Source organism: Argopecten irradians, chromosome 7 (assembly GCF_041381155.1).
Source record: "Argopecten irradians isolate NY chromosome 7, Ai_NY, whole genome shotgun sequence".
Lineage (NCBI taxonomy): Eukaryota > Metazoa > Mollusca > Bivalvia > Pectinida > Pectinidae > Argopecten > Argopecten irradians.
Window position 1 is genome coordinate 7,564,010 of NC_091140.1, and position 27,676 is coordinate 7,591,685.

Here is a 27,676-nt window from a genome sequence, read left to right on the forward strand (position 1 = left end):
TTTAGCCTCTTTGACCCCTGTGGCCTTGATAGAATGTCAATGTCATTTATTTGAAAACACTTAATAGCCCTTCATCCAAGCATGCCACAGGTCCAATATCATGTCTCTAGGCCTCTTAGTTATTCTCAAGAAGTTGTTTAAAGATTTTAGCCTTTTTTACCCCTGTGACCTTAAATGAAAATCAAATTATTCATTTGAACAAATCTGGTAGCCTTTTATCCCAGCATGCTACAGGCCAAATATCAGTACCCAGGGCCATCAGGTTCTTGAGAAGAAGTCGTTTAAATATTTTAGCCTATTTAACCTCTGTGACCTTGAATAAAGATCAATGTCATTCATTTGAACAAACTTGGTAGCCCTTCATCTCAGCATGCTACAGGCCCAATATAAGTACTCTGGGTCTTCTGGTTTTTGAGAAGTAGTCGTTTAAGACATTTTAGCCTATTTCAACCCTGTGATCTTGAATGAGAATCAGGGTCATTCATTTGAACAAACCTGGTAGCAATTTATCCTAGCAGGCTTCAGACCCAATATAAGTACCATGGGCCTTCTGGTTCTTGAGAAGAAGTCGTTTAAAGATAATAGCCTTTTTGACCCCTGTGACTTTGAATGAAGGTCAAGGTCATTTATTTGAACAAACTTGATAGCCCTTCATCCAAGCATGCCACAGGCCCAATATCAGGTCTCTAGGCCTCTAAGTTATCAACAAGAAGTCGTTTAAGACATTTTAGCCTATTTCAACCCTGTGACCTTGAATGAGAATCAGGGTCATTCATTTGAACAAACCTGATAGCAATTTATCCTAGCAGGTTACAGGCCCCATATAAGTACCATGATGGGCCTTCTGGTTCTTGAGAAGAAGTCGTTTAAAAATAATAGCCTTTTTGACCCCTGTGACTTTGAATGAAGGTCAAGGTCATTCATTTGAACAAACTTGATAGCCCTTCATCCAAGCATGCCACAGGCCTAATATCAGGTCTCTAGGCCTCTAAGTTATCAACAAGAAGTAGTTTAAAGGATTTTAGCCTATTTCGCCAGTGATTCCTTGAATGAAGGTCAAGGTCATTCACTTGAACAAACCTGATAGCCCTTCATCCCAGCATGCTACAGGCCCAATATCAGTACCATGGGCTTCTGCTTCATGAGAAGAAGTTTTTTTTTCAAAGATTTTAGCCTTTTTGACCCCTGTGACCTTGAATGGATGTCAATGTCATTCATTTGAACACATTTAATAGCCCTTCATCCAAGCATGCCACAGGCCCAATATCAAGTCTCTAGGCCTATGAGTTATTCTCAAGAAGTTGTTTAAAGATTTTAACCTATTTGACCCCTGTGACCTTGAATGAAAGTCAAGGTCATTCATTTGAACAAACTTGGTAGCCCTTCATCCCAGCATGCTACAGGCCCAATATCAGTACCCTGAGCCATCTGTTTCTTGAGAAGAAGTCGTTTAAATATGTTAGCCTATTTGACCCCTGTGACCTTGAATGATGATCAGGGTCATTCATTTTAACAAACTTGGTAGCCATCCATCCCAGTATGCTACAGGTCAAACAACAGTTCCCTGGGCCTTTCGGGTATTGAGAAGAAGTAGCATATATACTTTAAGCGGACGGTGCACGACGACGGACGGTGAATGATGACAATAGGTCATCCTGACCCTTCGGGTCAAATGATCTAACAAGCTGGTCTCTGAAAAAGGTATAACTTATATCACAATACGTGCTTAAAAATTTGCTAAAGAATTACCATTTTTTGAGCTTAAAATCCGATTTTTTTCATTTCCTGCGTAGAAATCGCTACATATATTGGATTATTTGGTCCTGGTATGTATTTGCTGTTCTATTGTGGCCATTTTAATACCTCATTTGTCTACTTCGGTTGAAAAATGTCAGTGCTATGACTATTTATCAATTTTGAGTGAAATTCGAGATGGCGGCCATCTTGATGTCGTCATAACCGGAAGATCATCCCAACTAATGCAATGTTAACAATTTGATTTGTGATCATGATGATCAGTGGGTCATAAGGGTTCAGAAAAAATATTGGTTCGGAAGTTTGGGGGGGGTGGAGGTGCATGTGGGACCCTCCTAGTCCATGGCCTAGTAGTGTTGCCGAGGTAAGAACAACATAAATCACACTATCCATGACTTTATATGAAAAGCTTCATTTATAAAACATGATATAACATTGTATCGATTATTAATTTTAAATGTATAACATACAAAGTAGAAAGTAATAATAAAATGAAGTATTACATTTTGTTGATTGAGAGATGCCAGTAATTTTTTTATTGTATATGTTTACAAATACATGTTTGTAGTTACCCAAATACATTTCAGTGAATGTATTACATCATCAGTGTTCCGTCAAAAAATGGAAATGCATACTTAGTATAACCAGAATTCATAAACTTATTATTAATAAAACTACTGAATTAGTAATAGATGTAATCATTATCAGCGGACAAAAGTAGAGTAATCTTGACTTATAACGTTAGTTAAAGGAAAACATTGGACCACAATTTGGTAACACTGTGAAACAAACCAGACATGATGTCTCATAATCGTTTACAATATCTAAATGAAGAAGCGTGCGAAACGTTACTGTAAATGAATCATGTCACTATCATATTCATGTTCCGTTTGTATTTGAGACAAAAACTAATAATGAAGTGTTGTCTTCCTGGGGTGAATGGCTCCTCTCCCAAAACTTCACAGCTTTGTGTTAGCATACAGTGTGACATTTTGGACTCACAGTGTAGTTTAGTAACAAGAAATCGGGGAGTGGGAGTTCAATTATCAGTCCTAGTAGAATACTTCGTGGTCATATGTATAGCAACACAACCAGACAATAACCTTAAACCATCCGGGATGGATACGTCAGAACTCAGTCTTTGTATAATTGTATAGTTATTTTACAGTTACATGGCTATATTTCATCCTGTCCGTTCAATAAGTTATATCTCGGGAAGGACCACGGTGCAGTCCTCTACTTATGACGATCTCCCTCTTATGACTATCATTACCACGTTTCTTTTTTTTTCTTTTTTTTTTACAAATAATGATCAATCAATCAATCTCCAAGAAAGTTGAATTTAGCATGTGTTTTTATTCCCGTGCGTTCTTGCGTTGCCTCCAGTTTTAACTCGGTGCCGCCGAATATCATTTTGACTCGGACTCCCCTGTTGGTGCCTCCAACGGTGTCGGGTATACTGACAGACATGTTACCTATATATGTACAGCTCAGGTCGGTAACATATTCCGGATCATCTTCTGTAGACTGGTAAACAGGGAAATCAAGTGTCTTTTGATTCTCGTATAATGGATTGTATCTTTGTTCACTTTGTACCGTGTCAATCTTCAGCTTTGATCCAATACCAACATGCTTGTCAAACACTTCTGCACAGAAATCAACACCATTAACTGTTTTCTTCTTCGCAGGATCATGTCTTGATGGTTTGAATTTCTTGTTTGTTGCAATGCCGTACGTGAATTTGGCTTTCCGTGACGTGATTATCTTCGGACTATGTCCAAAAATCACTGCCCCCTTTAGAACAGACAGACCACACTCATAAGGTATGATGACCCTCATATTTGGAAAAGCCTCGCGTATACCCTTCTGTAGAAGAGGAGACTCGGCAAATCCGCCCACCATAATGATGGTTTGTGTTCCTTCACACGAAGGTTTACTGAGAAGACCTTGTATGTGCCCTATTGTATCTGTGATAGCACAGTTAAATAGTGATTTGAAGGTGTCTGGGGCGATTCTGATTTTATCGTTCACCCACTCTAGCTTTCCTGAGTAACTACTTTGCCTCACCACATCCTTGATATCCTCCTCGGTTTCCTCCTCAAACAAGTCTTTCAGAGAAACTGGGATTTTCATTGTCACCTTTTTGGATAATGTATCTTCGACACTACATCTTTTCTTTGTTTCAAATTCCCTGAACATGTCAACAAAATCCGCTGTTTGGGCCCGACAAAACGATTGCATGATCGGGTTTCCCACAATCTTGATGATCATCTGTTTAAATGCTTCATCCACCTGAGTTCCTCCCCATGCACCACCACTTGCTCGATCTAGCTCCTTCAACGTCCCATCTTCTCGGACCTTGTGTACTGTGATATCGACTGTTCCACCTTAAAACAGAAAGGTATGTACAATGACATAATCAACATTACACATTGTTGAGGTTTCGACTATATTAAAATACATCAATATAAGGTTAATTTTACTTGCTTTAACTTGAGCTAATATTTACCAAAATACTGTCACAGTTATTTCCAAATATGGATAGACGACGAGTTAGTTCCCTCGTTATGTATTATGTCAGCGCACATTTGTTGATAGAAAAAGTCAAAAGTCAAATACTGTGTAATGCGTCTGATGGTAGTACAACACACATGCTCCTCATATTATCACACATTCCCTTATTTAATAAACATATCATGGAGATCTAGGATAGCTTTGGCGTAATACATACTACGCTAATATGCTTACAGTTACAGTCTTGTTCGGCAGTAGACAGTATTAAACTAGTAAGATATTACATCATGCAATATTCTACGCCGAGATACATTAATATCATTTGGCGCCTTTTCTCCGACAGATCTAGAAGTAATAGCGCTAGCACTTGTACTTAGCGCAGCAAAGACATGGTATTTATGTGTTATATTGAATTTTGTTCAAACTTTAGGAACAGACAGGACAAAACCTTATAACATAACAAAGGCAATATTCCCGTTCATAATAGTCTGAAAAACTAGAGCTAGAGACATTTGTACTACTGTAACATTTAATACATGTATGATGTGTGTGAATCGAGACAATGGGGCACATACCCTTACAGAAAGGTTAAGTGTGCAGCAGTATTGTTGTAACATAGCATATATATTGTAGCACACTGATCTGTGTGCATCAAGTCACTGCTAGCCGCACCATTCTGGCACTAATGCCACACCAATGTTTTGTTGCAGCTATAAAGCCGTAATATTGCGACTTTCCTGCAGGAAACGATTCTTTCACAACCTATGTGTAGGAATCAACCACAAATTGTACTAGAAGCATCCTACACAAAAATCATGAAGGAGGTTGCAGCAATATTGCGGCTATATTGCTGCAGTATAACAAAGAATTATGGATACTCACATGATCCTTTGATAAATAGATTAAAGTTAGTTGACCTAGAATCCAAACATTGGTTCACGTGGTTGTGGTGTATGAAGGACAAAGGTGATGGAAACTTCTTCCTATAAATCTATGAGGTACCATTTAAGTTACAAAAAGTGTAGAGAGAATTAATGTTATTGTATTCGATCAGGTCTGTTGATAGAATTTAAGCAAATGTTTTTATTGGTCATTTTATGTCACAAATACTTAAATTTTCAGTTTTATTAAAATCATGTATCCCGTCCACTAAGTTTTTCATTTCATGCTGACAAGGTTATTTATGATTGATATAAACCAATTTTATCACCAATAAGTCCAAAATGTCGTTGCATAGTAAGTCAATATCTGTAACAAGAATCAAATGAATGACTCTTGTGATTTCCATACTAATACATTGCATATTGATACCTTACTTGTTTAAATATAGACCAGTAAGTGTAACGGCCATGGTGCCAAAAATATGGTGCGGCAAACTCATTTCAATACGAAAAGTATGTATCGCAGCAATAATGCTGTTATATTACTGCAGTATTGCTGCAAATATGTGCCATAGGCCTTTTTTCTGTAAGGGTCTATTGACTCTCGTGTATATATGGCTAAGTAGCGCGATTCGTTTCGGTCCAATTCCAATCAATGCTATATCATAGTGGTGTATAACCAGAAGTGTCGTATTTGCCATTAATTTGTTTATTTCAAACCGACAATCAAATATCAGAAATAGGATTACATGAATAAAAGCTTGCATATAGTATTGTTCATATGGTATGCCCTCAAAATCAATCTGAAGACGTTCTAGAGCACAAGTCGAATGGTTATGAAACCGGATTCCATCATATGTCTTATTTGTTTGTTAAAATTCTCTAAATTGCGAAACGTACGTCAAGGCGCATGCTTGATAAACAAAAATCCATCGTGAAAAGACAATTATAGTTATCAGTGATGCTTATGATAATGATGATGACTTCCATTATAAATGCAGCCGATATAATATGAAACTTTCATATAAATATAATCGCTGATCAAAGACAACGTGAAGGACAGGACGTCAATGCATATACACCATTTCATTGCGGTCATTATCATATCTCCATAAAGATGTTGTCCAAAGGTTGTGGTATCGAAATTGCATCTTGCCAAGTAGCCATGGTATGTGGAATTTTTACTCATTTCAAGCAAACGTTGGTGAGAAAAGCGCGAAAAATAAGACTACTATCGGGTATTAAACATAGATTTTTTTTAAAACGAAAATGCAGCTTCAAAACATACTATTTCATTTGTAAATCACCGCTGAATCATGTTACATGTACATGTGAAAATATCTTTATTATTAATATTCGGCAAACTGAGTACACTGTAAATATATAGATATAAAACGAATCAACATAAGCGTTAACATAACCTTAGGCATAAGTTGTGAAAAGCATTTGATGTTTCAATGGCATGATAGGGATTTTATCGGGTGTCTTAAAATATCTATATTTCTGTTTTTGTGTACATGTACGTGTTATCAACATTCGACTATACACTGATGTTACACGTCCGATGTATATGGCATTTATGTACCTGGAATGTAACGCATTATAATGTTTAAAATCTAAAAATGTGTGCTTCCACTACATCATCTTTACCAAAACCGAAAACAAATATGGCCCGTTTTGTTTTGATTGTATGTCATGTCTATGCTTAATACTATGTAAGATCAATGACAAAGGCTTAGTGGCTCAGACAAAAGGTCAAACAAAAATAAATCAAACTTCACAAAACCAATAAGTATAAAATATGTAGAGTAATACGATATAACCTTTAATCATTTTCGAATGGAACAAGAAAACATTTTCTCGCACCTCGGACAGGGAAATCTCGCATGATACCCAGTGCTAGATTTTTTAATCTCGTCCGATCTGTCTGGTACCTTTACGCGATTTTTGGCGGAATTTTACGTCATTCATGTAACAGTCCGCGCATGTGACGTCATACTCTAGAATCGGTAACGTTTGTCAAACGCTTCAGAAAATCAATTTTATTAGAAATATGTACATTTATTCATTTATTATTCATTGTTTGGTTGTTGTTTTTAATTATAAAACAGTAGTTACCAACTGATCATCGTTTTTCTTTGATATAACCGAACTATAGTTTTACGCGGAATGACTAAATTCGAAGCGCAGTTGAAATGGTCAATCGGCTTTGAACTAGGAGGCCCACGACGGGATGATTTAACACTCTGAAAACGTTTATAGATGGGTTTTATTACATCTTTGATGCGCGAGAAAAAAAAATCTGTTACCAGTAAGTGATCGAGATCGGGTTATCTCAGTCTCGGGCTAAGATTTTGTAACATCCCAACCTCGGTTAACGCCTCGGTTGGGATTATGTTACAAAATCTTAGCCCTCGACTGAGATAACCCGATCTCGATCACTTACTGGTAACAGATTTTATTAAACATATAAATGAAATAACTTAACAATTAGGTAGAAAAATACTATACACCATCATTGTCAATTCTATTACATAATGTGTATCTGATTTCGAACAAAAATGATTGAAATATTTTTACATTTTTACCGATAACACCACTGATACAAAACGTATTAATTTTTTTAATAGAGGATCTGTCATGAGTTTCCTTCATATCAGATTTATGATATGAGTTCAAAATTTCTCATTATTTGCGAGCCTTTCGCTAGCAAAACATGAACAAGAGGCCAATGGGCCTTAACGGTCACCTGACTCACGGCACAAAACAACAAAGTCATAGTATAAAGTAGTGGTTAATAATTAATATAAACAATACAAGGAACTCCTTAGTTGAGTATGTAAGTTTCTGAAATAAGGTAAAGGTCATTTGTTGAACAAACTTGGTAGCCCTTCTTCCATATATGGTTGTAACCCATTCAAGGATTAAGGAGGAGTCAAATTTTAAAGCCAAATTTCAGCAAAGCTCCCATTTTGGACCCCCGCCGTTCTATCCCCATGGGTCTTACCTCGGTCCTTTATAAATTTTGATTGTCCTCACCTAAAGTTCCCCCTTCTGAGCCCCATCTCTCTGTCCCCAAGGGTTGGACTTAATTCGTTTATACTAAATATCATTATCCTTCCCCAGTGATGTTTCACACAAAAATATGGATGCATTAATCCACTCAAGGGTAAAGGAGGAGTAGGCTTTAAAGCCAAATTTCATCAACGTTCCCCTTTCTGAGCTCCACCCCTCTGTCCGCAGGGACAGACATAACTCGTTTATATAAAATAAAACAGTCCTTCCCCAATGCTGTTTCACACCAAATATGGATGAAATCAACTCAAGTTAAGGAGTTAAGGAGGATTAGGATTTTAAGAAAAAAATAAGAAAATTTCCTCTTTTGCGGCCCCGCCCCTGTGCCTCCAGGGGTCGGACCTAACTCGTTTATATAAAATATGAATGTCCTTCCCAAATGATGTTTCACACCAAATATGGATAAAATCCATCCAAGGATGAAGGAGGAGTAGGATTGTAAATCTAAAATTAAGAAAATTAGCACTTTTGGTGCCCCACCCCTCAGCCCCTAAGGGTCGGAGCAGGCTCATTTATAAAAAAAAATGATTGTCCTTCCCAAATAATGTTTCAAACCAAATTTGGTTGCCATCCATCCAGGGATGAGGGAGGAGTAGGATTTTAAAGCTTAAATTAAGAAAAACGCGCCTTTTGGGGCCCCGCCCCTCTGCCCTTCGGGGTCAGACATTATTCATTTATATCAAACATGATTTTCATTACACAATGATGTTTCAAACCAAATATGAATCAAATCTGCTTTGCAGTTAAGGAGGAGTAGCGTTTTAAATGCAAACGTTTACGCACGGCGCACGACGACGGACGAAGCACGCGTACGATGGCTACAGGTCATCCTGACCCTTCGGTCAAAGGTATTATGATTACTTGGCGAAAACTTAAAATATAATTTTCACAACAAACAAGAGTCCACCCGGTAAAATATTTCAATCAATGAAAATTTTTATCAAGTTTCAAGGTACTTAGGTTTCTTAGGTACAATCAAGATTGAAAGTGTTATCGGGGCTAATAACCAACATAAAAAAGACATTTTACCACAGAATCACTGCTGGTATCTATCTGATAAAACATATTTGTTCATGTGTTCCGACTGATGTCCAGAGAACATTCATTTTTTTTTGTGCAAACGGTATTGATAAATTTACTAAATTACTAAAATTCTGATTTTGGTCAATTTCAGTGATTAAAATAGTTAAGACGATAATACTTAGAGAAAAAGCGTCATTTCATTTTAATCTATAATTTTCTCGTATTTAACACTTCTTTCATACAACTTCAACAACACCAATGCGCTTTTTCTTTGATCAATCACAAAAATTCATATCACGTCTATAAATTCATTTCACTATCTCTCAAACAACAGTAAAGCATAACATAGATAGCACTCCAAAACTTATTCTTCAAACTATGTGTACATTTAAACCTAATAGATTATATTTGGACATACAAAATGTATTATGAAAAATTGAAATTGTTTATTGTCTATGTGTTAATACAGTCATTAAGATTTAAGACTGTTTAAACTAGTGATGTTTTGTATGACTTTACATCACTTCTTATGTATATATGTACTTGATCATAACTGAGTTAATAAAAAGTGTGTATGTATCAGTTCCAACCTTGGGTAGTATTGTTGAGTTCTAGTTTGTTGTTTTGTTTATATATTGTGACAAAATGATTCAATTTTGCTTGTACATTGTAACGAGCATTTTTATTGGTTTCAAAATTTACTTTATCAGCCCATAAAGAATAAATGGCGTCGCCGTTTGTAACACCGCTTCTGATTGGCTGATATAACGGCGTAGTGATTTCATAGTTATAAAAGAGTCCCAAATTTGAATTACAAGGAATAATTTGAATTTTAATTTATGGAATTATAACATCAATCTGAGTGTACTCTCAGGAAGTTCAACTGCTTATTTGAGGCAAAACATGCAGAGTTGTGGAAATGCACTTAAACTCTCAAATTAATAATTTTTTTCTTAAAAACATTCTATGTCCGTATGAAATTATAACATTGAATATGTACAGTTGTAAATTGTTTCTATTGACGCCCAATATATCCAATATTTGCATGTTATAATCTATAACCGTCATTTGCATGACAATTTAAACAAGAGGCCCAGAGGGCCTGTATCGTTCACCTGGTTTGTAATGTCAAGTCATGTTCTGAATACAGGTTCACTGTTTCTTTTCTGAAGGAATTTTAATATTTACCTCTTATTTTCCCTATTGAGCCCCGCCCCTCCTGCCCCCCTGGGGGGTGTCAGAGCCAACATTTATACAAGTTCTGTTCCCCTTCCCCCCCCCAGGATATTTGTGGCCAAATTTGGTTACAATCCATGCAGAACTCTAGGACAAGTAGCGATTTATAGGATTTACCTCTATTTCCCCTATTGGGCCCCGCCCCTCCTGCCCCCAGGAGGTCAGAGCCAAAATTTATACAGTTCTGTTCCCCTTCTCCCAAGGATGTTTGTGGCCAAATTTGGTTACAATCCATGTAGAACTCAAGGACAAGTAGCGATTTATAGGATTTACCTCTATTACCCCTATTGGGCCCGCCCCTCCTGCCCCCGTGGGGTCAGAGCCAAAATTTATACAAGTTCTGTTCCCCTTCCCCCCAGGATATTTGTGGCCAAATTTGGTTACAATCCATGCAGAACTCTAGGACAAGTAGCGATTTATAGGATTTACCTCTATTTCCCCTATTGGGCCCCGCCCCTCCTGCCCCCGGGAGGTCAGAGCCAAAATTTATACAGTTCTGTTCCCCTTCTCCCAAGGATGTTTGTGGCCAAATTTGGTTACAATCCATGTAGAACTCTAGGACAAGTAGCGATTTATAGGATTTACCTCTATTTCCCCTATTGGGCCCCGTCCCACCTGCCCGGGGGGGTCAGAGTCAAAATCTATACAGTTCTGTTTCCCTTCCCCCAAGGGTGTTTGCGGCCAAATTTGGTTACAATCCATGTAGAACTCTAGGACAAGTAGCGATTTATAGGATTTACCTCTAATACCCCTATTGGGCCCGCCCCTCCTGCCCCCGGGGGGTCAGGGCCAAAATTTATACAAGTTCTGTTCCCCTTCCCCTCCAGGATATTTGTGGCCAAATTTGGTTACAATCCATGTAGAACTCTAGGACAAGTAGCGATTTATAGGATTTACCTCTATTTCCCCTATTGGGCCCCGCCCCTCCTGCCCCCGGGAGGTCAGAGCCAAAATTTATACAGTTCTGTTCCCCTTCTCCCAAGGATGTTTGTGGCCAAATTTGGTTACAATCCATGTAGAACTCTAGGACAAGTAGCGATTTATAGGATTTACCTCTATTTCCCCTGTTGGACCCCGCCCCTCCTGCCCCAGGGGGGCAGAGCCAAAATTTATACAGTTCTGTTCCCCTTTCCCCAAGGGTGTTTGTGGCCAAATTTGGTTACAATCCATGTAGAACTCTAGGACAAGTAACGATTTATAGGATTTACCTCTATTTCCCCTATTGGGCCCTGCCCATTCTGCCCCTGGGGGGTCAGAGCCAAAATTTATACAAGTTCTGTTCCCCTTCACCCAAGGATGTTTTTGGCCAAATTTGGTCACAATCCATGTGGAACTCTATGACTAGTAGCGATTTAAATTAAATGTTGACGGACGGACGGACGGACGCCGCGCCATGACATAAGCTCACCGGCCCTTCGGGCCAGGTGAGCTAAAAAGTACTCCATGTGTATGCTTTCATATTTCGGATCCGGTCATACAAGCACTCTAAGTACATGCTGTAAACACTAGTAGCCATAATGACATAGTCATATGGTGATAGAAATATGTACTGAAACCTGTGGACGTACAAAACTGTAATATATATTTTTTTAGCATATTATGTCACAATTAACAAACAGCACAATAATTTACGAGTCAACAACACTATCTAAGGTTAAGATAGATGCGTAAACGCTTTTTAGCAACTGCATTATGTTCAAGTACACCTTAGTAGTACACAAAAAATCCCTAACATAAGCAGGGTCTCAACCTTAAAACAAGAGATCCCAGCGGGATATTGACGCCCACAATTAAATTATCTTTGTTTGTCAAAGAAATGAGGGATCTGTTCTCTGTTACTCCAGTTTTTCTCTCTTGCTTGAAGCATTGGATACATATAGAGCAAGTATATAATTATGTCAACAAAGCAAAAAAAAAAAAAAAAAATTATAATATACTGTCATTATTATGGAATAAGTGAGCCGAGGGTTTAGATTAATCTAAAGATTTTTTGACGAAATAGTGATATGAAGTTTCCCTTCTGCTATTTCGGAAAAATAGCGATAACAAACTTTAATTGTCAAAATCCACGATAGGTGCCTATCGGTCATCTTGTTTTCCAATCAGTCCCACAATGCAATGTGTATAATAAAGCATAAATGGGGTTGCAACAAAAAGAATCGTGTATAGACGGAAGGAGCGACGGACAGACCACGGACGAATGGCGATTTGAAAAAAACGTCCATGGTTACAACGAATAAATATATCTCAAAATGAACAAAACGTCAATAATTAGTTAAAATCTGATTTCACCAGTGATCAATACGCCAACATAGCACATAATTCAGCAGAGTGAACAAATGGTTTTTAGATAGAATTATTTCTGATTATATATCATGACACATACATGAATTTCAGTGGCGTGATTGAGCCAAATTTAGTGAGTATCCGTAATGTTTTACAAATGACTGGTATTGACTTTTACTGCATAAAATCATTAAAATCATTACTTGACTATTTAATCTTTCATATCTTTTTCACTACGCAGTCGTATTTCCCATTCGCTATTTGAAGTGAAAGTGGTGCTATTCCTTTGTGTGTTTGATTGAAACAATATCACTGCTTGTAACTTTGATTTTTCATCATATGTAAACCGAAATTAACCTGTATAATGTTAAACAATTTGGTAGAATATTTATTAATATACAATGTATAGTGAAATCATTAAGCAGACTATAGGTCAAATATGTGTAAGTTTAAAAAAAAATTTAAAATGCATATGGTTCTAAAACATAGAATGTTTTGGTATAACCAGTACTTATTTGTTTTTAAAAATGTATTTTATGAATTAATTTCACCATTCTACTATGATACACTGTGCTAGTATTAACAATTTATTCCACATCGTATAAATACGGCACAAAGGACACTTTCTATGGCGAAATAATACGACATGAACAGTGAAAGAGTTAATTATATACAAAGATGACTAAAACAGTGCAATATGCAGTTGAACTGATTTGATTTGACTTTACATTGTAATGAAGCCACATAACTTGATATTATACCATTGTGGTTTAAGTATTTAATTCAACAATTATTATTATCTAATCTAATTTGGAGGGTTTTTATTATTCCTCTAGATAGTTCAGTGTTGCTTTGGTTACTTTCTTGGTGCGTTCGACGGTAGCTTCTACCTTAATTTCTGTTCCTCCAAAAATCAGTCTGACTCTAACACTTCTGTCGGAGCCGTCTGTTCCACTGGGAATGTTCACGGACATTTTCCCGATTTGATCACAGTTCTGGTCATCTACATATTTTGGGTTAGCATCATGTGATACAAAAAAGGGGAAAACAATAGATGTTTGGCTGTTACTCATAGGACTGTAAGACTGATTACTCTGGGCTTCGTCAATTTCCAGAAGATCTCCTTTAGTGACGTGTTTGGAAAAGGTGTTGCGGCAGTAGTAGGTCTTATCATCTTCGTTGTAGAACTTTCTGCTTTCGTCGTGTTTTTTGGGATCAAATACGGAATTGCTACCTACTCCATAGGTGAATTTTGCTCTCCTTGCTTTGATTGCTTTCGGTGTGTGGCCATATATGACTGCTCCCTTCAGTACAGCCAGGCCGGCATCTGGTGGGATAATAACCCGCATCTTAGGAAAATATTCCTTCACCTTTGCCTGCAGCAGAGGTGATTCAGAGAACCCTCCTACCATGATGATGGTAGTAGTGCGTTCACAGGATTTTTGGGCGATCACATTTCGGACATGTTCAATTGTACTATCTACTGCTATGGCAAACAGCTGTCGGAAGGTATCGGGCTGGATACGAAGTTTATCCCCAGTCCATGCTAGTTTACCAGAGTAATTAGTCTGCTCAAGCGTCTCATTGAGATCTTCTCCTGTTTCATCCTCAAACAGTTCCTTAAGAGCAATTGGGATTTTCATTGTTACCTTATTCTTTGTTGTATGGTCGACAGTGCGTTTCTTTGTCTCAAACTCTCTAAACATGTCGACAAAATCGGATGTACATCCCTTGCAGAATCCCTGCATGATATCATTTCCAACAATTTTAACGAGCATCTGTCGGAATGATTCGTCCACTTTGGTGCCTCCCCAGGATCCTCCGCTGGCCTTGTCCAATTCCTTTAGAGTTCCGTCAGGCTGTACTTCGTGGACGGTGATGTCAACAGTTCCTCCTGAAGAGAGTGAATACCACCGTTAGAATTCTTCTTCTTCAACACATATGTTTCTTAATATTAAACTTAAGTTCAAAAAGCAAAATATGTTGTGGCTGTATCAATATCATCTAAGTCTTCAAGGAAAAACGGTTAAGTCTTAACAACTTTGTTTTATCAACATTCTTTAAAGGCTACTGGAAGAAATACTTATTTGTATCTTCAAAACAGTTCCCATGGGAAAGCTAGTCTCTTCTATGAGCGTTTCCGAAGGGGAATTTCATCAATGGCGAAAAGTAACACCCCCTCATCATACATCGCAATCGGACACGTTTGAAACAATTATGTTTTTGCTATATTTTGTGATTTTAATGCTCAATAATAAATGCTGAAATAAAAATATATTTACTGGTGTTTGAACAACTAGCTGACCATGTATCATTTTGCTTTACAGATTCTGAATTATTCTCTTCTGCATGCATTTACATGTAGTGTATGCTGATTACTTTTATGTAATATATATCTATCTCTATATATATACGTAAAACCTGTATAATTCTAAACTATCGATAGCTCAAATGATTTTAATTGATTGTCTCTAACATGTGTCCTGATCAATAGTAATCGGGACAATCATTCCAACACTAGGACAAGGTATATTGGGCGAGAAACCGTATTGTGGGTGATCAACTATACACATTCCAACACTTGTGCAAGGTATAATAGGGAGGCAACCTAACTTGGAAAATCAATTCTACACATCACATCACTAGTGCCAGATATATTGACCGAGGAAACCTATTTTGGACAAACAAGGCCATAAATCTAAGAAGGATTCAGAAGCGGATGAAATCATAAATATCGAGAAGAAAATAAACATCTCAAACAACCAGTGGTTGCAGATGTGATAGACATGTCAAGGTCAAGCAGGATTAGGTATATAGGTGTAGAGAATATGTAAAGGCTAGACAAGTTATGAATCGCTGACTACTCCAAACTATTGGTGAAAGTTATTCCAAAGGACCTTCTGATCAATGGTGATAGACCAAGTAAATATCTGATGTTTGAAGGACCTTTACTAGTATAATATGCTACGGGATTATACTACTTTGTACTGGTACAAACAAGAAAGGAGAAAATATAGTATTCAGACCAGTCAATGGCAACAACATGTGGTTCATTTAATTGATCTACAAATCATCAAAATAAATCACGATTCATAAAAAGACCTCACACATTGTCAATGATCTATATAATACGCATGCATAGTAAACTCAAACGATTTATTTCAGAGTGAAAGCTAACCTTTTTTTGAAATATGATAACCAGTAACTGAAATTTCAACTTGTTTTTTTTTGCGTTTTCACTGAATGTCCTGAAGGGACATCTGTCAAATCAGACCATCCGAATATTTTAACAATGGTCTTATAAAGTCAAATGGTCGTAATACACATGGCAAAATATGCTCGTATTGAGTATTTGAGGCCCTGAAGGTTGGTGATAAGATACTATAAGATAAAAACTGTAGTAACGCTTCTGTGCTTATCGTAATCATTTGGAAGTCTGGTAAGAAAATCGCCTTTATTCACTGTAACAAGAGATCCCAGAGGGATCTTAGCACCCATTAAAGAATGATCAATGTCTAATAACGCAAAGAAGGATTTTTCTCTGCTTTGTAAACTTTTACTACATACTAAACATGAAATTTGAAAAAGATCCCTTTCGTACTTTCTGAGAAATGGCGGTAACAAATTTCAACTACCAAATGCAAGATAGCGGCCTGGTGGCCATCCTGTTAACTGATCGGTCCAAAAATGCAATATGCGCAAGTAGACCCTTAGGGGAACCTACAAATACAATTTGAGACAGTTTCTTTAGTTCTTTCTGAGAAATAGCAGTAACAAAAACTTTAACTATCAAAATACGAGATGACGCGGCCATCTTGTTCACCGATCGGTCCAAAAATGCAATATGCACAACAAGACCCCTAGGGAAACCAGCGTATGAAATTTGAGAAAGATCCCTTCAGTACTTTCTGAGAAATAGCGGTAACAAACTTCAACTACCAAATACAAGATGGCGACCTAGTGGCCATCTTGTTCAGTGATCGGTCCGAAAATGCAATATGCACAACTAGACCCCTAGAAAAACCTACATAATTATACAATTTGAGACAGATTAATATTGATTCAATACTTTCTGAGAAATAGTGATAACAAGCTTCAACTACCACAAACAAGATGGCGACCTAGTGGCTATCTTGTTTATTGATCGGTCCGAAAATGCAATATGCATATCTAGACCCCAGGGGAACCTACATATACAATTTGAGACATATTGCTTCAGTACTTTCTAAGAAATAGCGATAACAAGCTTCAACTATCAAAATCCAAGATGGCAACCTGGATGCCATCTTGCTCACCGATCGGTCCGAAAATGCATTATGCACAAGTAGACCCCAAGGGGAACCTGCACATGAAATTTTAGACAGATCACTTCAGTATTTTCTGAAATGTCCAAAATGGCGTCCTGGGGGGCCATCTTGTTCACCGATCAGTCTGAAACTGCAATATGCACAACTTGATCTTTAGGGGAACCAGCTTAAGAAATTTTAGACAGATTCCTTCAGTATTTTCTGAAAAGTATAGCAGTAACAAACTTCGATGATCAAAATTCAAGATGGCTTCCTGGCTGCCATCTTTTTCACCGATCGGTCTGAAACTGCAATATGCACAACTTAATCCTTAGGGGAACTAGCACATAAAATTTGAGACATGTCTCTTCAGTACTTTCTGAGAAATAGTGGTAACAAACTTCAATTATCAAAATCAAAGATGGCGGCCTGGCGTCCATTTTGTTCACCTATTGGTCTGAAAATGCCATATGCACAACTAGACCCCTAGGGGATCCTGCTCATGAAATTTGAGACATATCCATTCAGTACTTACTGAGAAATAGCGGTAACAAACTTCAATTATCAAAATCCTCCTATAGGCTATCTTGTTCACAGATTGGTACAAAAATTGCAATATGCACAACAAGGTGCCTAGGGGAACCTACATGTGAAATTTGAGACAGATCCCATCAGTATTTTCTGAGAAATAGCAGTAACAAGAACTGTTAAAGGACGGACGGATGGACGGACGACGGACCACGGACGAAAGGCAATTTGAATAGCACAACATCTGATGATGGTGGGCTAAAAATGCAGCAGTATCTGTGAAAAATTTCATCGCTTCAACTGCATTCTTGGGGACAGTGTTCTCTAATGAGGCAGAATAGGTTGTACCAAAAAAGCATCAGTAACGCTTGAAATTTTACCTTTGCCAATTGCACAAAACCACAGTGTATGAGTTATTTTTCCATCACACAATAAAAAACAAAAAACTTGATATAATATATATGAACGTTTAAAAAGATATCTTGGAAGGCATGCAACATATACAAAAAATTTAACATATATATTGTAAAGAAAAGGGATAATTTTGGATCTGTTAGCAACCACAGATGTCATCATGACTTCACTATAGTGTCACCATCACATCAAGGTGACATAATTTAGACATTTCAAAATATTCCATTCTTTTCAAGGCATATTTATATTGGTCGTCTTATGCTAGAGGTAATTCATCAACAAAAGAATTCTTTTTCTTCAATTACAAACACTAACCTAGCATAACATCAAGAAAAAACAAAAAAATCTGTTTGACATAGCTGTTCCCTAATTAACAACTTGTTCTGTGGAATAATTTGAACAAGAGGCCAAAGGGCCATAACTGTCATCTGACAACCTTTGCTTTGGTGTCTAGGAAATTAATTAGGTATGGTGATATGGTGGCCATATTGGATTTCGGCTCAACCAAAGTTTCAGCCAAATTGCACTGGCAGAATCTGAGAAGAAGTTCAAAATGTGTTTTCAAGATGGCGGCAGTGGCTGTCATCTTGGATTTTGAATTGAGCCAAAAAGTAATAAGACTTTGTTGGAAGCATGTCAGAATCATTTCAGGGAAGTTTCAGCTAAATCACACAGGTAGAACTTGAGAAGAAGTTCAAAATGTGTTTCAAATATGGTGGTCTGTGGCTACTTGGATTACATATTGACCTGAAATTAACACTTGGTTGGGACCATATCAGGATCATTTCATGCAAGTTTCAGCTAAATTGCATTGGCAGAATTTGAGAAGAAGTTCTCAAAATATGTTTTCAAGATGGCGGCTTTGGCAGCCATCTTGGATTACGGATCAATCCAATAAATAACATCACTTGGTCGGAACCTTGTTTGGATCATTCCATGCAGGTTTCAGCTAAGAAAGTTTCAGCTAAATTACACTGGTAGAACTTGAGAAGATCTACATTAAAAATGTGAAAAGTTTATGCACAGTTCATGGGGCAGAACGAATGGTGGATGACGACGGAGGAAACAAAATAGATCTGATTCATTAGGTTAATGTGTACCTAAATCTTAACCTTCTTTTAATCATGTTTCATTTAAATGGCCATTAATGAATTTCAATGTCTAATCTCAATGGTTGTTTACATGATATCCATTAAATTAGTTAGAAGCTGTTGTTAAAACTAAAAGTTACCACAACCCATACCATGTAAATAGTTCATAATTCAATTTACTAAAGACAGTCTCTTCAATATTGAAAATTCATTTACAAACTCTTTTGTGTGAAATCATTGCACCGTTATCTCAGCAAATCTATTTTTTCCTTTATGGACTGATAATTTAAAAAGTAAACTTTCAACCCAATGAAAATGCTCGTTTCAAGCAAAATTTAATTACATGTCCCAATGAAAATGCTCGTTTCAAGCAAAGTTTAATTATATGTATATATATTATAAGCAAAGATGTATGTTTATGTGTGTAAGAACCTGAAATACTACATGTCATCTGTACCTTATGAAACAAGTTGTAAAACAGATATGTTTCAAATATCACATTGACGAGTATATTACAACTTACCTCCAGCATCAAGTACTAAGTATTTGCTGCCATTGGAGAAACAGGTGAATCCTTGCTCTGACCCTCCCATCTTTTCTACTGGTAGGTGTTTACAGTACAGGGAGGCTGCCTCGGGTTCCAGAGCTATGGTCAACTGGTCACCCTTAATACCGGCCTGTATAGAAAACCAACAATGTTATATCACTAGAATTGTACCAGGATACTCTTAAATCTATAAAACACCTGAGAATCGGAAATAGGTCGGTATTGAAAGTATGCCTTTAATTACATCCAGTCAAATGTATCTTCAAAATATGCCTGCCTTTAAAAGAGGCCACATTTGAAATTAAGCGTTGGATTCCTTACAGCGATAAAAATGATCTCAAACATATTTTATATGAATAAGAGGAAGATAAAGAAAAAATCGCATTTAAATGAGAGGTCAACCGCATTTAAATGAGTACAAATGTAGGTCAGCCATACGTGCTTGTATAAACATTAAGCGTTGGATTCCTTACAGCGATAAAAATGATCTCAAACATATTTTATATGCAAACTTTATCTGAAGTGTGAACAGCGCCGAATCATCATAACCTTCCATGGTGTTGTTGTTATTTCAATATATTTCATTATGAAAAAAATACATGTACATACATATGTATACATTCATATATTATGTACATGTATTCATGCTTATATCAAACATGTTTGGGTACTTTATTTAATCTTTTTCTTTTAATTCTAACAACGATTAAAGTTTTGAAAGTAAGCCAGTTTTGTAAATAGAACAATCAATAAAAAAATATCCAGATTTCAGGGTGTATCAAATATCTATAAAGGGTATCAATGTCAACTAAATACCAGCCTATATAAACACAAAATCTGCACCTTCATTCATCTGACTTACAATACAGCACACAGCACAACTGAAGTACACAATATGTCATTCAAGATTTTAGCTTATTTCACCCCTGTGAATGAATGTCAAGGTCATTAACTTGCACAAACTTTGTAGCACTCAATGTCAGCATGCTACATGTCCAAAATCAGGTATTTAGGCCTCTTAGTTATTCACAAGAAGTTGTTTAAAGATTTCATCATTTTTGACCCCTGTGACCTTAAATGAAAGTCAATGTCATTCATTTGAACAAATCTGGTAGCTTTTTATCTCCAAACGCTACAGGCCAAAGATCAGTATCCTGGGCCATTCGATTATTGAGAATAACTTGTTTGAATGAACAGTTATGAGCAATTGAACAGTGCACAACGCACTACATTGGACAATGCTTGATGACAATAGGTAATCCTGGCTCTCTGGGTCAGATGCCAAAATACATTAATTGTTTCTTTATCATTTCTTTTTACTTTTCCACTGATACCTTTGTAGTGTAAAATTAATTTTCATACAATCATTGAAATGAGGTGTCTTGTCGTATGCTTAATATAAGTTTACCTGTTCAGCTGCAAGTCTCATGAACTGCTTAGCAGGATCATTCCAGATAGCTGGTACTGTGAGAACCCATTCAATATCTGTGTCTTTCACGTCAGTGGCTCTCTTCTCCAATGCTTTCAGAAGATGTCCCTTCAGATACTTGATGGCTTCTGAGAAAACCTTCAGGGCAGGAAGTTCTCTATCGCGAATGTCTTTTAACGTCACATTTTTCGACAAACCCTGCATACAACACAATATTTAAAATTGTAACATGGTGTATTTATCTATTAAGCATCTTTTTGCAAGCCATTGCTACATTACGAAAGCAAAAATCTTATTGGCAAAATTTAAATTACTGTGAATGGCAGATCACAAAAAAGGAAAAACCTCTCAAAATGAATTCATTATAAAATAATTTTGAACTATGTACCATGTTAATAACCGGTTACATGGCTTTCAAAAAATAAAACATAAATTATATGTGTAATGAATGTCATTGAATGAACAATTTATTTTCAAAGTTATCTGTCAGTCTTTGGCTGTTCTAAAAACTTTCACCACTCTAGAGATTGCATGGTATTGGTACTGTTACATTTCTTATACAGCGAAGTAAAAAGCATTAATAACAAGTCCCACTTGGCCATTGCTATTGTTGTTGTTGTAGAAACTTTGTCAATGGACTTCACTTTCTCCCATACAATGTTGCTAGGGAACGCTATCTTATACAGGGGGTGTAAGACAGCTCTTGACAATATGTAAAGTCATTAATACATGTGCCATAACTGTGGCATTCATTGATGAAGAATGTTATCAGTTTTGATGCATAACAACCTTCCTTTACCAATAGCACAATGAAAAAGCTGAAAAGAAACTGAAATCTCATCCTTCTTTCTACTAAGTATGGAAGAAAAAGAATCAAACATGGATCTGCCTAGTGGACATGGTTATCTCTTAACTTTTATGAGAGATTTTGGTCCAATCAACACACCCATGTAAGACTCTATCAATCTACTTACTCCTTTTCCATCCTTGCCATACAACATCATCTTGAACCTACGGAAATAGTACCACTCAGTATGGTCGTCGTCCTCAGCTAACTGGGAATAGTGGTCCTCCGCTTCATATCCGAACGAGTGAAATGTTTGATTTTTATCCAGAAGTACTGTGGTTGGGGTCTTAAGGGACACAAGTGCCCTTGATCCTGCCGGCCAGGTGCTTGCGCTGACCTTCAAGGGGTCAGTTTCAAATTCATGTCGAAATGAGAACGCATAACCTGAGTAAGTTGTACCAAAGTCAATGGCTGCAACCAATAGCCTCCCTGAACTTGCCATCTTTGTTACGTTTCAGAGTTCCTGTCAGATATAAAAATAAGTAGGCCTTGATTTCAAAAAGTCCTTCTTTATAGAAAATGTTTTCTGTATAATAATTTTATAGTTGCTACACAACTAACAATTTATTTTCTCAATAAAAAAAAGTAGATGAATTATTATTTTTCTTCAGTTACAAAATTTTCCTTTACACCATTGCCACCTACAATGAAAAGTTTGAGCTTCTAATTTTAGTTCATGATGAAAATATTAAAATAATTATTTCCGTCTCGAAAAAAAATTGTGAACTATGTCCTATATAGAATGAAGTACTGATTGCACATGCACCAAAAGCAAAATAAATGATTTTATATTATGTTTGTGTTAAGTAGACATATATACACATGATTAAACACCAATTATTGTTAAAGATGCTCCACCGCTGACAAATGGTATTTTTTCACTATCAAAAACAGGAGCAGACGATTTGGTTTTTTCCTCTGTTACAAAAGTTACTTACTTCACACCATTACCACCATTGAGAAGTTTGAGCTTCTAATTTCACTTAAAAGTTTAAAATATAGAAAATAATTAATTGCATCCCGAAAAAATTCCCTTGCACTATATCCTATATGGAATGAATTACTGATTGTGCATGCACCAAAAGCAAAACAAATTATTTTATATTATGTTTTGTGTTAATTAGACATACATATACACGATTAAACACCATTTATTGTTCAAATGATGAGTATCATTTATGCTCTGTCGGCGGTAGAGCATCTTTAAAGTAATGCGTATCGTTAATGCTCTGCTGGCATATAGGAGCATCTTTTTCATTAATCATATAAATGAGAAAGCATAACCAATTCACAAAAATGTCTAAGTACAATATGACTATCAGATCTAATATTATATTTGTACAATTTGACTTCCAATGGTGTTGTATTCTATTACAACATTATGAGCCTAGTAGCAGAAATAATGATACAAAAGTATTTACATTACATATGTACAGTTTATTATGCTACTACTCCTTATCTGTCCTCTTTTACAAGTCTTTTAATCGAGATATTTGAAAATTAAACCCTGAACATCACAACATAACGCTACAAGGATTCACATAATTTGCAAAAAAAAAAAAAAAAAATTCATATTAACCCAGTAAATTTAAAAAATAAAGACATCAATGCTTTAATAATTAATTTTCCAGACTACTTGATAAAATAAAATTTGTTTATTTATACATTTCCGTTGATTTCCTAAGAGATTATATTTTCAAATCAATACAAAACGTCAGTGTTTCCATTTTGACGTCACAACAACGTCAGATTTCCGCGCATTGTCAACTCTTTTTTTTAGTGATATAATTCAGCCAATCAAAAAGCCAGACTTAGAATGAAGAAAAAATAATTAATGAAATTAATTTTTCACATGTTCCTCAGTTTTCAATTTTCCAAATCTCAGGATCTCAGTTCATAACTTGTAATAGATATATATTTACAGATTTGAAGTATTTCTTATATTCATTGTTGGTCTTAAAATTCCTTGTGAAAATAAGATGACTAGACCTACATGTACTATTCAATTGATTAGTCATCCTGGATACTCCAGGGGTTCCGATCACTTACGATACCTACATCCCAGGACTATCTCATAGTTGCAGGCACAGAACAGAACAAGTAATTCAGTCCTTTGATGTACATCAAAAGAGCCGTACAACAGTACACTATGGTTGACTATGTGGCTTTGAAGTTGGGTGTCGCTTTCTGTAGTCTTCAAAGAAAATTTGTGCAGGCCTGTGATTGGTTCAGATTTGTTCCCTGAGCTGCCTCCAGTTTTACTATGAGATAGTCCAGGGTTGTAGAGATCGTAAGTGATCGGAACCCCTGGAGCATCTAGGATGTACTATGAGATAGTCCAGGGGTGTAGAGATCTTAAGTGATCAGAACCCCTGGAGCATCAAGGATGTTGACTAGTTTGCAATATTATATAAGACTCTTTCATAAGTGGATATGAAGGATAGGGATATTCTACCCGAGGGTAACAAAATGTAGTAAAACCCGTGGCTTGCCGAGGGTTTTGCAACATTTTGTGATCCCGAGGGGGAATTTATGAAAGAGTATTTTTCTTTCATATCATACCTCAATGTTTTATTGCAATTTTACAACTATATCCCGCCATTTCGAAATAAATTCGAAGAAATCCACGACTGGAAGTCAATTTTCCATACATGAAAAATTACATGATATTTTCAACCAATATTCTGTTGTTTGCATCTTTTATAGTGAAACCAGTCAAGTTTGTGAAGAAAATGTTAAAATTTTACAGAGGAAATAAAAATGTTGTTGACGCCGTGACGTCAAGAGCCTTTATTGCATGGGTAGCCATGCAATACAGCCCCATGCGACATGACTGTGTTGCCCTAGACCAGCCAGCATTACACCCATAGGTATGAAAGAAATATCATTATACAGAGTGTGCAACGCTACATGTACAATGTGCATTAGGTATTTCCTGTCTTAATTGCTAGTGTAACAGGAGAGGAGAAAATGTAGTGCCCAGACCGGGATTTAAACCTGGGACCTTTGAACACTAGCAGAATGCGCATGCGTACTCTACAGCTGAGCTACTGTACATGTACCTGGTCATTATTTTTTTTAAACTTTTTTTATAGGACTTGAAATTTCATTTCCCTAAGGGTTTCCTGTTATTCAGTATGTGAACAAGTCTATTATGTTTTTAGGGGTATGAATAGCATAGTGACTTCTATAGATTAATTATTAGCCATTATGTACATTTAACCTTATTAAGGGCAAAAGATTTGACATTAAGGGCAAAACAGTTTTTTGACCTTATAAGGTCAAATCTTTTGCCCTTAAGGTTAAATGTACACAATGGCAAAAAACATGTTTTGCACTTAAGGTCAAAATATGTGTATTATGTGTATTTTATGACAAAACATTGTGCCATAATGATCAAGCCAGTCCAATCCCGCTACACAAGAAGTACAAGCGTATTGACTTTTGTACTTTCCAATACCTGATAACTTCATGATGTTATTATAACACTATCTAGAATAAAATTGATACAAAGACCTAATGGACCTTTATAACACTAACTAAAAACTATACCCGGAAACCAATGTCAAACTCGTCCCAAAAACAAGTCCATTATCATTGTGGACGAACTGTCTTATTGGGTCTACTTTCGTTTTAACAAGGAATGTATAAGGTACCAATTCATTCGGATCACAATCTATTTCACCGTGGCAAACATATATGAAAAGTTAATCTATTTTTGGTAAAAAGATAATTGATCGTGTAACACTGTCAGATTTAAACAAAAGTTAGTAAGATCACCTTTGACAACATGACAGCATCGGTGTCTTCCTAATCCGCCGATGTTATATTAGAGAATGGTGTGTCTGATATTTTTACAATAATAATTTGATGTCAAGCACGGATTGATACTTACGTTTATCATGCTATTTTGCAGGCGACTGATTCCAATGTATATATGGTATTCATTCAATAAAACAAACACCTTCCTTGTCTGTTTCAAAGTCCTGGGTGCTCACCGTCGTTCCCCGAATTACAATGTCAAGGCTGGGTTTTGCCAACAAGTCTAAATATAGCACAATCGATCCCTATGGGCTGTAGGCCTTGGATGTCGGGTTTGATTTATCGGAGAAAATATGAAATGTAACAAAAATGCATATTGTACATACATGTATGTATGTATAATATACATGTACAAAAGACGCGTGTACGCATGCGTGCGCTGCAGGTGTGAACACGACAGGTACATGTACATTGTACATGTATACAAATGTACTACTCCAGAGGTACATGTAAACACGACAATACACTTTTTAACATCGCATATCCAACCAATGAGTGATAGACATTATGTATAGATGCATGCATGTTTACATACTCTATGTTTCAAAGTGAAAATCTGTGATTTTTGTAAAAAGTTTTATTTTAGACATTTGATTTTAAATTCCCTTTTCTTACAAAATATAACATTTAATATACAAAAATATATAAAATAGGTGGAAGAAAAAAGGAAAGGGGAAAAGAAAGAGGGGAAGGAAGGAAAAGAAGGGAGACAGAAAAAAAGAAGGAATAAGATAACAAGTGAGAATAAGACAGAAAGCTCCATTTTCTACCTTTACCGTTTGAAGTTATTATTCAAAATATAAGTACATTCGACTTTGTGGTACACACATGTACATGTATCCAGGCGCAATGCAATAATTATATTATTTATTTTCCTTATTAGCTAAGGTTTTATCCCCATCGTTTAAAAGGTAAATCCCTTCAAGTATTTACAATATATTCCTTAAAAACTGTAAACTCCATACCCCAAGCTTTTTTATTATATGTTAGATAATTTTTTGTCATTAATACTCATTTTGCAGGTTTTATCTCGATATCCTTACAAATTATCAAATGTCATTGCCATACATGTAAACGGATACTGTTTTCTACAGTCCATTAATAGTAAAACAATTTTAGACTGTTAAAAGGATCACAGTGTAAAAGGGGGAAAAAGAGAGGGGGAAAAAGAGAGGGGGAAAAAGAGAGGGGGAGAGGGGGACGATAATGTCAAATAATAATGCATAGAATTAGAAGTAAAAACTGGTATTTAAAAAAAGTTCAAATACATTTTTATTAGTCGTATGAAAACCTAAAATATGCGTCCCCCAGACCCCCACCCTTTTTTCTTTACTTCGTGCCTCTATAAATATTCAGATTTTAGGCATTGCAATTCTGTAACTATAATTCTAAATATGACATTAGACGTCAAAAAAATAATAAACTAACATGTTAACATGAGTTCGATTATTTGGAAAATGTGTACATGAACTCTTCAGAATTCAAGATTTATTAACATCTTCGCTTTATGCCCATGGACAAAAATAGGCTGTGGTATTGCGATTATGTAAGTAACAAAATGGAAAATATGACGCTAGACATGAAAACAATAGATAAACATACCTAAATTGCTTCAATTATTTGCTAGAAAATGCGTTTATAAAATTGTCAGAATGCAGGATTTTGCATAATTTATTCGAGAGCTTATACGATATATATGTTTATAAAATTATTATGATTAGCGTCGCGCATTGCTATACTGTACTGTATTTTTAAACTCACCATTTTTCGTTCTTTAATCCATGTTTGTCCTCAAGAGATTTCTTTCCTTTACAAGGCATCTGGCCACATTTCATCTATTTTTTAAGTTATATATACATGCTTATATGTGCTGTAACTGGGCGAACATTTTGACATACTATTTTTATTCAGTAATCTATTGAAAACCATAAGGTTTGATGGA

General features: G+C 36.2%; 1 protein-coding gene across 2 annotated transcripts; it reads right to left on the minus strand.

Moving 5' to 3' along the window:
• Window positions 1-2,141: 2,141 nt before the first annotated feature.
• Window positions 2,142-26,045, minus strand: LOC138327434 (heat shock 70 kDa protein 12A-like). Of its 2 annotated transcripts, none has more exons than XM_069273516.1 (5): window positions 25,808-26,035; window positions 22,040-22,375; window positions 21,045-21,263; window positions 19,613-19,766; window positions 2,142-4,142 (listed from the first exon to the last, which is right to left on the minus strand). In XM_069273516.1, the coding sequence occupies exons 2-5, from the start codon at window positions 22,352-22,354 to the stop codon at window positions 3,076-3,078; spliced, it is 1,755 nt and encodes a 584-aa protein (XP_069129617.1). In that variant the 5' UTR covers window positions 22,355-22,375; window positions 25,808-26,035; the 3' UTR covers window positions 2,142-3,075. The 2 variants fall into 2 exon arrangements, with proteins under 2 accessions (XP_069129617.1, XP_069129616.1); XM_069273515.1 differs by lacking the exon at window positions 2,142-4,142 and adding an exon at window positions 6,427-14,664 and having other exon boundaries at window positions 25,808-26,045.
• Window positions 26,046-27,676: the final 1,631 nt, after the last annotated feature.